Genomic DNA, 13,031 nt, shown 5'->3' with positions numbered 1-13,031 from the left:
TATGCCATGACCAAAAATACATTTAGCTTGATTTAATTTTGGCGTAACAAGAGCTTGTGACATCCTCCTCTCCATACAAATTGAGGGTATATTAGATGAGACAAGACCTAATTGAATACAATACAATGATCAATTCCACTTGGGGGAGGGGGTGTCTGTGTGCGGGGGATTGTTCATCTTTGACGACTAGGCTGGCATTATGTCCTGGGAACTTTGACAGGTGGTGCCATTTCATCAGTTTGACATTAATTCTAATTGGTGGGGGCTTGGCTGGCTCAAAACAGGCCGAATTGATCCCTGTTGTAATTAAGTGACTGAAGTCCATCTGTCTTTCAAGACAAGACTGCCACAGGAAACGGCTCCATGCTCATTGCACTGCTTTTTACCCACCTCCTTTGTCATGTATAACACAGTTCTGTGCCATGAACAGGCAAATTGATACTGGTGTAAATATTAGCCCAGTTATTTCTGAATTTGTTTTGAAAACTGGGAAAGTTGTTTCTCCAGCTGAGGCAGATGGGAAGGTGGAAAGAATATGCAGAAAGCTGCATGGTTTGATGGAGAGAGGTCAGAGCAGTGCATGCTGTAATACTCCGATGGAGCAATGATGTGGCTGTCTGGGGAGGGTGTTGCCATTCAAAGGGATGATTCACTCACCAAGAAAGCCCTTCCTTCATGTGAATTCCATATTTTACCAGTGTATACCATTTACTTGTTACATGTAAAATGTTGTCACCATTTTATTTAACCACGGGAAAATCTGTAAATTCTGGAAAAAAATTAAATGAATAAATTGTAGTCAAACTAACTGGTTCAAGCTAAAAATAATGGCTTAAATAGATGAGAAGCTGAAGCTGAGTAATTCATATTGCTCCATAATGTTCCATGTTCATATTTGTAAGGAACAGAGTTAACTGCCCTGAATTGGCCAAATACTGCTTTTAATCAGAAAAGTAGGAAAGTGGTGCGAGTCTGTGGTATATTTGTGCTGGGACTGCAGCATAAGATCCCAGTAATTACATGGTGTTGGTCTCTCCTTAGACTTTAATGAAACTATGCCCCAATATGAGGATTTCCCCTGGGCCACAAACATTCTAGTGGTTAAAGCGTGCCTTGGAGACTGTTTACCTGCCATGAAAACTCTAAAATTTCAACAAAACTGCAAATTTAGCATTATTGTGCCATATTATTTTGCCATGTTATTAGCAGTTTTTGTGGATCCCTGCCCGCTTCTGTTACAGTATGAGTATAATGGTTTTCTTCTAAAGTCCACTAGCAATGCTGTATTTCGAGTTTGTATTTGCAGCAATTTCTATGCACATGAGCTCAGCAGAATTCCGAGTGGGAGTCAGCCACAGGTAGTTTGTTCACAACAGGAACCATACAACATTTGAGATGACATTTGCGTAATATAAACACATTACATTTTGATTTCTTTACTGGTTTCCCACAAAGTACAGTACTTTATTGGGATGGAAATATAATGATGACTTGCTGTCCTTTACCTTGTGCATTTTATTATAAAATATACATAACACAGTGCACCACATCACCCATTAAAGAAGACAATATCCATGCCCTAACACCACGGGTTACACTGTTCCACATAGTTCTGATAGACTCTTTCAAATGGAAAGATGGAAATGTCCAAATCTTCTTATTCTGCATTATTTTTTCCAGATTTGTGGTCATTGATGGTAATCTATTGTGATGGCACTGAGAATTTCCCATAATTCCCTGATCATCTCTCTGCTATCTTTGCATTGATTGTATCTCATTTATGCATTCTCCAGCTGTTTCCTGTTGTTACCACCGACGTAGTCTGTCACCATTTTATTTGAAAGGAATTGCAGTGCGTATTATTTCATCCTTTCGGCCGAGTCCCTCTCTGTCTTCAAGAAGCATCTGAAGACACAGCTCTTCTGCTCCCATGTAATGCCTTCAGTGATCTAAATATTTTAAAAATGTAACTGTAATTTGATTACCATCAATTTAAATGATAACTGTAACGGAATACAGTTACTCATATTTTGCATTTTAAATACATAATGCCATTACATGTATTCTGTTACTCCCCAACCCTGGCAATACATGAATGAAATATTTGAGAAGACCTTTTACATCTTGTTTTGTCCCTCTGTTCTTATCTCATTGCATTATATATTAGCTACTTTGGGCCAATTTGACCTAAGCTGGCTTTTATGAAAGGACTTTGGCAAAACCTATAGCAGAGCTGTTGGGAGAATACAGCTCATAGTGTTATAGTATAGTATTGACACTATTGCTCACTATTGTCAGGACACCCTGTCTTCTTAAGTCAGAGTATAGAGGTCTGGTAGAGAGAGGTTACTTAGCACAACCAAGAAACTGGGAAAAAACAAACAAAAAAAAAAAAACAATCACATCAAGTTATCGTATTGACTTAAAACGATTAAAGAGGAATATAAGATGCGCTGTGTGTAAACATACCCCTTGTCACTGAGGTTCATGTGAGACTGCTGCTCATATTCCTCGAGCGGCACTGCAGAGTATTGACCGTGCATGTGAGAACCAGATGCAGAGCAGAGCGGGGAGAAGGGGGGGGGGGGCAGAGTATGTTTACGTGGCAAGTGGAAATGATTTCAGTGTGACGTAGGAGTGGCTCGCAGCATTTCCAGGGGCAGCGGAGGGTCCGCTGCGTGAGCAAGGGGACTCGGGGGGAGTGTCAGGGGAGGTGGGGGCGGAGTCCGCAGGGTAAGTGGTGTGCTCATGCGAAGGAAACGGATCTTTAACACTAAAACAACCAAAGTCTATTTCTCTCCCTGTGCTCGGAGTCAACCAGGCAGCGGAACATTGCAGCGAACAAGTGACAACTGTGCTCTCTTAGAAATGAAAAGTTTGGCTCTGGTGAACTGTTGAACAAACAAGAGTACACATCAGCAGGTGTGGTCCAAAGATGGACCTGTGTTAACATGACCTTAGTCATATCTGCAGAGACTGTTTCTTCCAGGTTAAGCTTTCCAAACATAACTAGATGGTGGTTTGTATTTCTTGGAAATTCAGAAAGCTTTCTCTGTGTGTACCCAGCATCCACAAATTGAGGATTCATAGTTTAAGAAAGTCTTTTTTGTGTTATTCATTCCATGTATACAGCTTGTGCATGCCCAGAGTGATTAATTTGTCTTTTTGTTTGTTTGGCCTTTCCTCAGCTGAACTTAACAAACTTCCACACCCAGCAGATGGTGTTGCTAAGTTGCCTTTGCAGAAAGAGGCCCTAACAGGATGTAATGAAGCACAGTAGTTCTTGGCATTATGTCATACATCACCTAGCTAGATAGAACTCCACTTCAGTGAAAGTCGAGAGGTTCGTTAATGTCTCCTGCTCCTGTGCAGGCTTAGCGTGTCATCAGGTTACAGCTGAATAGCAGCATTTCCTGGACTAGCTCTTATGTGTTTTAGTCATGTGTCCCTGATGTAGCACCTTGTGCACCTTCAGCAGAACTTGTGTTATGGAAATCTCCTCTTAGAGGACTTATCATAGAATCTTTTAGCCTTAATAGTGCAAGTGAGTGCCATTTGCTGTGCCTGACAGTGAAGAGCTGCCGAAGCAGTCAGAACCAGCTGATTTACATTTGGGCATGTCAATTTCAAAGGACAGTGTTTTCTTATTACTTCCTGTTTAGTGTTGGCCGAGTATATGTGCCAAAGTGCAGCTCTAATTGTCAGCAGGATAGCTGGCACAGCAACCACCCCATACTCAGTGTATTCCATTAACATGAGACGAGATTGAACTGCGTAGGCCATTGGCCCATCCTCATCTAGTGTCCCTTTGGGCAATCCAAATACTCTTCCTCTGACCTTAACAGTAAGCAACCACGCAGTCACAGCTGTGATTGTCAGACAGGCGTTCCTGGAGCATCTCCTGCTTTTGAATTAACACTTAGGTTGCCAGGTGTATATTATGAGGTCAAAGATTATGATTTTGATGTGACAGCTGAAATGATTGAAACAGAAGCGAAAGTTCACCCTTGTGTATGTTACTGTGGTTCTCTTCATTGTTTTCTTCACACTGTTTTTTGTTATTTTCAGGTGGCTCCATTGTAAAGTGTGAAGGCACAATCATACTACTTTTCGCTAAAAGTACAAACTGCAGCAATAATTGTTGAAACAGCAGCACAATATTTTAAAAATGATGTGAAATAAATCTGTACATGTGAAGACACAAACATAAAAATATAACAGAGGTAATAAAATATAAAGGAGGTAATAGTAAAAATATTAAAATCCATCAGTAATGAGGAAAAAAAAATATGGGGGTTATATCATCATAATGAGGTACAGAAGATGTCAGGGTAAAAAATGTTTTTCTTGTCGGCAGTATTTACCTTTGAATTTATCTCTCTGTTTGTACAGCTTAGTGTGTCTGTAATGCACCGCACCCTTTTGAAAGAGAAATATTGGAGAAGGAAGCAGCTCTCAGTGTGGGTGAGTGAGCTGACTGAAAGAGCTGCGCCGGTGAGCACATGTGGAGTTACTCAGCCTCTCCTCCGTGCTCACCCGCTCTGCTTTGGCCAATGAGGCAATATCTGTCGCCGCTCTGGGTATTCCTGCTGGGTCTCGGCTCAGAAACCCGGGGCTGTCACAGATATCCTCGGTGAGGCAGCCACATTCCCGCTTATCTGACGAAAGTAGCTTTTATGACTTGAGATTTTAAAACCGTGTTTTTAAATCGTTGCCTCCAGCAGTTCTGACACAATCTGAGACCCATCGTAAATTCCGCACAGCCTTGTTTACTTCCTAGCAAAAACAAAAAAAAAAACCCGGCGAAATTGTGAAACATCTTGCTGCCGTCCTCCTCTGGACCGAGTTCTAGATGGGGAGAGCATGGGGGTGGTTACAGGAAGCGTCGGTTTAGAGGTAGGCCAGTGTTGGGAAAAACAAAGAGGGAGGCTGGCTAATAGTACGGTCCCATCCATACCTGGGACAGGAGACTTGAAATACTAATATCCAGGTTCGAGCTGACTTTTCACCACCCCTCTCATCCTCGCCCCCTCCCTTCATTGTGGGACGGCGTGAATGCGTCCGTTGGAGAATCGAGGGGAAGTTGTCCCAACTCACAAAAGAAGGAAAGCAAAACACTGACGTCTGCGAGATGCTGCAGTCATCAGAGAAACCTGGAAGGAATTAGCCCGCCTGTTTGCATGCAGGGGGCTGGGTTAATATCAGTCAGATGTTGAAAGCCGTGCAGAGGGAAAAAAAAATGTGCCCTTGCACATAATTGGGGAAGCTTGTTAACTGCCGTTGCCCCCACTGACATGGGACACTCGGTTTACAGCCCTAAAGGAATCACCTTCATCCGCGGTGTATTTATTGCCTCGGTCAAAGATGGCGCATTCCCTCATGAAACTGAAAGTCCTTTGTCCACCACGGCCATGGTAGGAGCCAATAGGGAAGGGGAGGAGGGGGCAGGGCTCTTTGTAACACATTTAGGAGGCATGGAGCAGGATTTTGTTATTTGTTTTACATAGCAATTCACCATGGTTCCTTCCCTTCTTCCTGCGCACCGTCATTTGGCTTATATCACTGGCTGTCAACACTTCTGGGCCACTGCCCAGGTGCGGATGGCTTCAGTGTTCCTCAAACAAGAGGGATGGATTAAGCAAGAACACTCTTTCTGACGTCAGTGCAGACCGCCCCTCATCTAGCCCCTGTTTTTATGCGCAGTTGTGGACTGTTTATCTTGCTCTGGTCCCCCCCCCCCCCTCCCCCGCCCCTTGCCTCTATGAGCTGCATGCTGACGCACAATATTTAATTTCCTGACCAGGGAAAAAAATGTGTTTGTTGGGGCCTGGGAGAGCCCTTGTGTTGGCCGAAACCCCTCCCAGACATTCCATTAGACCATATGATGGTAGACAGGTTGCTGTAGGACCTAGTATACGGAAGTGTTTATCCAGGTTGTGTCACACCTTCAAACTACCTAACAAAATCTCGTGGTGTTCTCTAGCTTTTGTACTGTTTAGAGGTGTGAGCATCCTCTTTTCTAATAAACCCCCCCCCCCCCCCCCCTCACCACAGCGTGGCACTTAATGTTTACCTTGTCTTGATGACGTGACTTTGGTTATAAAACATATGATAGTGATGTCATCATATAAGGAACTCTGCACTTCAAAACACTGCAGTTTGTTGGAAGATGTTTAGAAGTCTGCTAGTTTTAAAGCTTTGGTTTTTCCACAGATAATGTGCTTTGATGGAAGGGTTCCTGTTGTGAGACCTGCATGGAGGTTGCTTGAATGATGAACACCCTGCGCAGATGATGTGGGGGTCAACAGACTGAATAACTGCTGTTTTCTCTCCTCTCTGGCTTTCCTGCGTCATGCAGTGTGGATGTATGGTCTGTCAGAGAGTCCGAAGAAAGTGGCGCCAGGTACCCCCCCTGCCTGCGAGCTTTTGGTGGTGGTGCCAGCTGCATGCCCACAAATTGCATCCTTTTTATTTCCTACATTTTTCCTTCATAACAGCATGCGCTTTTGTCATCACTTCTGTGTCATGGTGTGCATTTTTTTGCTCATTCTCACAGTGCATCATTCGTGTTTCACTGTAAGTGTGCTGTTTAGACCTTGAATTAGCTGTCTTACGCAACTTAAGGAACCTGTCAGTTATTGTGTTTTTCAGGCAGCGGTCACTAGGCCTTGCCATGCATGCCAAGTTGTTGCGGGGCCAAAGCACAAGAAACTCTGAGGAAGGGTTAGTCATGCCCTTATGTAAAACATTGTACACAGATTTCGGGGATTGAGGATTGATCTATTAGTTCATGCTATTCATTAGACAGCGCAATTACGCAGTTAACGAAAGTGGTCTCCAAATAAACATTTCAGTGAAGAATGTGTGTTATTCTCCAGAAATAAACACATGCTTTGACATCAACAGAGCTCTCCCATCTGGAGAGTATTTTCAAAATGTTCCGCAACAAGTTTGGTGCAAGTGGTGCTGTTTAAAGCATGTTTTGTTCTCTCAGTCCAGCAATATCAAAGCGTCAGTGTTAGTTACAGTGCGATTTACCGAGTAAGCAGGGAAGAAGGCATTGATACTGCATGTTCCAGCATTACACATGCACATCTCTCTGTATTCAACAGATTGAGAATGCAGAAACTGTTCATGTAGGTTGTGCCAATAACGTCATGCTTGCCTGCAACCAAATTCACTTTGGGTGTCTGATGTCCATCCCTTTGCATGTATTGATTTAACTATTGTTATCTGTCTATCTCTCTATCTATCTATCTGTCTATCTCTCTATCTATCTATCTATCTATCTATCTATCTGTCATGTATACACACAAAAAAAACATATATACATACTTTTTTTCCTGTTGGTTATTCTCTCTTTCCTCTCTGTCCAGTGTGGGTCACTCAGTGCAAACACATGGCTTGTCACATGATTGCAGTCATCATAATAGGCTGTAAAAAAAGGCTTCCCTTCCTGCTGCATCTCATGTCAGGGCCTGATAGAAAACAGAAGGCCAGGCAGGCATACATGCTCATCTGCAGTTGTTCCAGCACAAGCAAGCTTCAGAGACCACCACAAACCTTTTACACAAACTGTGCTTTTACAGGCCACTAAATAATTTGTCTTCTTTTAAGAATGGTGTCAGCATGCGTGACACATACCTTAGTTTACAGCTAGAGCTGTTATTTGCTATTAGAAATTCACTTAAATGGGAGGAACCCCATTGTCCTGACGAAGAGCCCATGGATTTTTTCTTTGGAGTTAATGTAGGTCAGACATCTGTAGTACCTGTGCATGAAGGCATGCTGGTTTTGGAAAAAAAAAGACAGTTTGCTGAATGGTTAATCCAGAGACATTCAGTTTCTCTTTTTTCTTTCCTGTCAGTCCATATTGATTTTCTTCAGAGTAGAGTGATGGTTAGAAGAGTTTACTGTGGGTCTTTTCATTATACATGAAGCAGTGAAAGACCCACAGCCTTAAGGTTTTAAAAAGACATGATCCAGCTTCCACACAATTTCATGTGCTTAACATACACATTTTGTGGACTCATGTTGAGCCTTGGAATAATGTTGATGTTCCCTCAAAGTGTTTTGTAATAACATAGTTTTGATGGTAAAGACGATGAGCGACTTGACTCACATGTTTCATAGCTGATGATAAATGGCACCCCACAAGTAAGATTTGTGTTGAGTCGCTCATCGTACAACATTGAATTGTTTGTGGTGTTTGTATTACAGAGTATATGCCAGTTTAGTGTAAATACTTCTGTTGCCATGGGTCCTCATGTGATATAAAGTGCTAGCAGTGCGACTTGTTGACAGAGACAGACATTCCATCCATCTTTTTCCTCCACAAAACTGAGGCTCAGAGACTAGTCAACATCTCATTTCGAGGAAATAGATCACTTTCCTACATTCAGACCCAGCTGGGAATTGTCTTCCAAGCACGGCAGATTTCAGAGAAGTGTTGTGAGAAATTTGTCTGAATTGGATCCAAACCAGGCAATTTGCAGATATGTCATGCAGAGTATTAGCCGCTAGCAGGCAATACGTTGACTCTCAGAAGTGGAGACACAGAGGCGAACCTGTAAAAACTTGTATAGACTGTATATCTCTATGATGTGGCACTGGTATCGTATTTGATATCAGCTGCTTGTCTTCTGTTTCATCCATCATGACCTGTAAAGTCTTATTTATGCTTCTCTGAAATCAGTTTCTGCACTGGCTTGCCAATTGTATGTCCAGATTTGCATTCCTTTTGTCCTCCGTGTGGGAGTTGAATCTGCCTAAGAAAATAATGAAGGTTTCCAGGATTTAGGGGCTTGCTTCCAATGTTTTGGGGTGCTCCTGGAAATGCCCATAAACAATACTTTCGTCAGAAAAAAATCTTATTGGTGGTGCTCTGTGTTGTACTTTGCATAATATTTTATCCTCCTATTAACTGCTTTTAACATTATCTTTCAAAATGGGGGGGGGGGGGGGGGGTTTTTTTTAACTACCTTGGGTCTGCAGTGAAACACAGAAATGACATCAAAATAAAAAAGAGGTCAACTTCAAATATTCACATGCTACATGAAAGGCATTTTATGACATGCTGTTCTAATAAAACCCTTACTTAATCTGCAGTTCATTTAGAGGAGAGAAAATAAGGAATGCACAGCAAAAGTCCCTGAAGGAAACGGTTGAAGCTAATCGGCACGTTGAATCCTGTGAATGGTGCCTAGTGCACATGTGCCTTTGTAATGGGTGGCCAAGAGCAACTGATGCCTGCCCATCCTGTATGTACATCTCTTACAGTGTGCAGTTTGCTTGCACTGTAAACTATTAAGTTGTCAGTTGTCAAACAGGAGGTCTTGCCATGAATGACAGGATTATCTGAATTATTAACAGAGCTTATTGCTCAAAAATAACATCAGCCAATACCAAATCTGGCGATTTAAGCCTTGCTGTGCAGATGATACATGGCCTGCTGTCAAAAACCCCATGAATGTAGCTTAACATAACCCTGCATGTTAAGAGATACAAAATTCGCATACATTTTTGGATTACCATTGAAATTGAAGTACACGTAATTGGATCATGCCTAAAATAACAGCCACAACAAAGGCACGTGGTGTGTTATCCACTAAAACCACTCTCTTTATCTCTGAAAAATATTAAGGTATTTTTTAAGATCTAAGGCAGTGTTCTCCCATGCTTTGCTTTTATCAGCCAGGTGTATTTTGAAAAAGCTCAAAAAGTATCCAACTGCGAGCCTACTCGTGACCATGCTAAAGAAAAGTCATTACCCGCGCACAGAGGGTTAAATCCTAAGAGGGTAGGGAAAAAAAATCTCTCTACAAACTAACCCCAGTGAAATGCTTTCTTCTTGTGTTTCATATAAACAGAGGCCCGGCCTCTCTGTAGAACTCCGTCCCACTCATATGTTTCTATTTAAGGACTGTAGTGTAGACTCCTATGATTGGCGTGCTCAGCCCCCCACTCGCCTTCCAGCTCCAGCCTCAGAGAGGAGAGGGAGTCGTTTTGCAGGCCGTTTATTTTCCAGGGGAAACTTTTCTATTCTTCCACTCCCGAGTCACATCCCCGACCGTCTGCAGCTCCTTCTCTCTCTCTGCCGCCTGCAGGACTATGGGGGAGGCCCAACAACTAAAGTGGAATCTCTTTAACCAAATACGTCCCTGAACAAATCAAAAACAAATTATTTTTTAGATTTTTTTTTCAATTTTTTCTTCTGATGCCAGTCTGCCCTTCACTGTGGGCCGGAGGAAGATTCAGCTATATGGCAAGACCCTTGGGAATATGCATTGAGCCTAGGTTGTGTTCTGATTGGCTGGGGACCACCGACGACTTGGCCTATGGCGTATCGGGTGCCCGGCGGCCGTTCGCGGGGAGCCATGGCAGGGAGCTGGCTGACAGCTTGCTTCTTCCCCTCCCCAGGAATCGACAATTTGGACCCCATGGTGCTGGAGCAGTATGTGGTGGTGGCCAACTATGAGAAGCAGGAGAACTCGGAGATCAGCCTGCAGGCCGGTGAGCTGGTGGATGTGATCGAGAAGAGTGAGAGCGGTGAGTGAGGCGGACCTCCGCCGAGCGTTTTGCACCATGGTCCTGCGCTTCTTTTCTCCCCTTTGTCCTCAAGAATCCCCCCCCACACACACACACACCCCCTCCTCCTGCTCTCATTCCCCATAATCTCCAAACTGTGTCTTAGCTCCATCTGGAGGTTCACTTTGGCCAGCCGTCCAGGCTGTTTTTCCCCCCTGTTGGTTTAGGCTTGGGGCCAGAATGTTGCCTTTTGCAGCAAGAATGTCTCCTGGACACATATATCAATTATCCAGATTTCTTTAATAGAAAGAGGGAAAAGATTTTGTTATATGTGCTGGCTCATCCTGTCAACAGCAAAACACAAGGAATAAAAGTTGAAGACAAATGCTTTTGATTACTAAATTCCTGCTTACTTCCTGGGAAAAATCCAGATGTACAAAGAAAACTGGGTTTTACACAATGTTCCCACTATTAATGGAATTATTGTGAAATTTGTTATAGATACTTTCTGATACAGATGGCACAAGGAGGATAGGAATTTAGCATGTAATCTACAGTTTAGTAATTTAGTACAAATACACAAAGCAGGAAGGGCAAAAAGGATACTATAAACTAGACATTATTTGTGACATTTTCCAATTGCTTTCTGAAACCCATTGACCTACATTTTATTCAGTACATTTTGATTTTATTTAATGCAGGCCTTTTCTCTCTAAAAATAAATTAGAGCTTACATAACTCTCTCATAAGGATATTAGTCTGCTATTTCAGTAGTTCTGATCATTTAAGAAAGACCATACAGATCCTGCTATTCTTTCAGATGATCATTTGACAGTTAACTTCAGTTTCTCAGATACTGAGATACTACCAAAGCTTGGGGCCCCATATTTTGCCACTTGCCCTTTTATTTTATTCCTCCCTTGGATGTTTTATACATCAGTGGGCTTTTCTGATGCTTCTCAGTTTTGAGTGCAGGGACTTCATTCTTTTGACCATGCAGGGATATGGGAAAAAGATCACTTTATGCCTGCAACCCCTATGTGTCCAAAGAACAAGGAAAATAGATAAATATTTAAACAGGAGAGCACATATTTCATTATTTGGATGTAATGTATCTTCATGAACATTTTTACCTTGGAGAAAAGCATATATGGAAAAGTGCTTTGAGTGAAATAAAATAAAAGAAAATGCTGTGTTGTTACGCCAGATAATGGTCTGCATATTATCGGCTTTTGTTTTTTCTTCAACACGTGTATACCAGCCATAGTTATGTGGTGCAGCATGCTATGTGGTGCAGTATATATTTCTGGAGACCTGCTTATTTTCTGGTGTTTCATTGCACCTTAGTCATTTGCACAGCAGAAATTGCTTGCAGATTAACTGTTTGACGTTCAGACTGCTGTGCAGTGGAGATGATGTGTTTTTTCCGGCTCTCTGTTCTCTCTGAAAAAAGCCTTGCTTGGTGAAGATGGAATAGACTTTTGTGTACGGTTCAAATGAAACTCCACACCTTGGGGGCTTTAGGAAAGTCAGATGAGTAGGGCTGCTTTGAAGTCTCTCAGTGCACCCCATGATTATGCCTTTTTCAACAGCTGGACATCAGCACCAGGAAGCCATTCTGAAGCAGTGTTGTGGGCATTTGAGAACTTAAGCAAGCAGATGTGTATATGAATCTGTTCATTGTGCAACATGTTCAGCTAATGGTCATGCTGTTTGCTGATTTATTGCCCGCTGTGAAGATTCACATGATGCAGATTCTGTACTACTTGATGGAAAAGTTCTCTCCAAGTGAAGGACACTTCACATGCACGCCAGAAGGTGCAGTTCAACAGACCCTATTGACCAAGGGGGCTGGGCCAACTTGTGAAAACAGGCATTGTAAACACGCCACTTCAAGACCAATTTTTCATGGACATACACATGTAATGTCACAATGGCCCAAACTTTGTCTGGAAATGAGCAATGTTTAGGGAGATTATTTGATTGCAATAGAGAGTGAACGGTGGACTTCATTTCATATAAAAGCAGTTGTGATGATATTATATTGTACTTAAAACAATGAAACTGATTTTCTTCAACGCAAACTTAATTAGCTACAGTGCATGTCAAAAGCAATGTCAGAAATCAACCCAGAACATAATAGTTAGCTTTTATCCTTTGGCATGTTGTTGTGTGATTACTGTAGGAAGTGGAAGTGACATCACAGTTTTCACACATGAGGTGACTGATACTTTCTTGAGGTTCTGCATTCCTTCCACCAATGTTACTGCTTCACTTGCCAATATGTGAAGAGAGGACTAGTCATGTTGATGAACAATTTGTGTCACTTGTGTTTGTAACAATTATGACTTAAAATTTTACAAGATTAGTACTTATTTGACCCTTGTTACAAAGTAAAACAGTCAAGGTAAATAACATTTTTCTGTTGTAGTTTTGTAATATATAAAGTGTACAGCAGAGGAGATGGCTACACATACAGGATTTACTCTTCATTTGCTCTGTTA

General features: G+C 42.2%; 1 protein-coding gene across 3 annotated transcripts in view; it reads left to right on the top strand.

Moving 5' to 3' along the window:
- sh3pxd2aa (SH3 and PX domains 2Aa) overlaps window positions 1-13,031 on the top strand; it is a 92,193-nt gene that overhangs the window by 53,349 nt on the left and 25,813 nt on the right. For 2 of the 3 annotated variants that reach the window (XM_036537510.1, XM_036537502.1), the window contains exons 7-8: window positions 6,359-6,403; window positions 10,420-10,548. In XM_036537510.1, the coding sequence (XP_036393403.1) occupies window positions 6,359-6,403; window positions 10,420-10,548 (174 nt within the window). The remainder of the gene's footprint in view (window positions 1-6,358; window positions 6,404-10,419; window positions 10,549-13,031) is intronic. The other variant, XM_036537519.1, reaches the window with a different exon arrangement.

This window comes from Megalops cyprinoides, chromosome 1 (assembly GCF_013368585.1).
Source record: "Megalops cyprinoides isolate fMegCyp1 chromosome 1, fMegCyp1.pri, whole genome shotgun sequence".
Taxonomy (NCBI): Eukaryota; Metazoa; Chordata; class Actinopteri; order Elopiformes; family Megalopidae; genus Megalops; species Megalops cyprinoides.
Note: the sequence above shows the minus strand (reverse complement) of the source record. Positions and strands in the feature narration are given on the sequence as shown.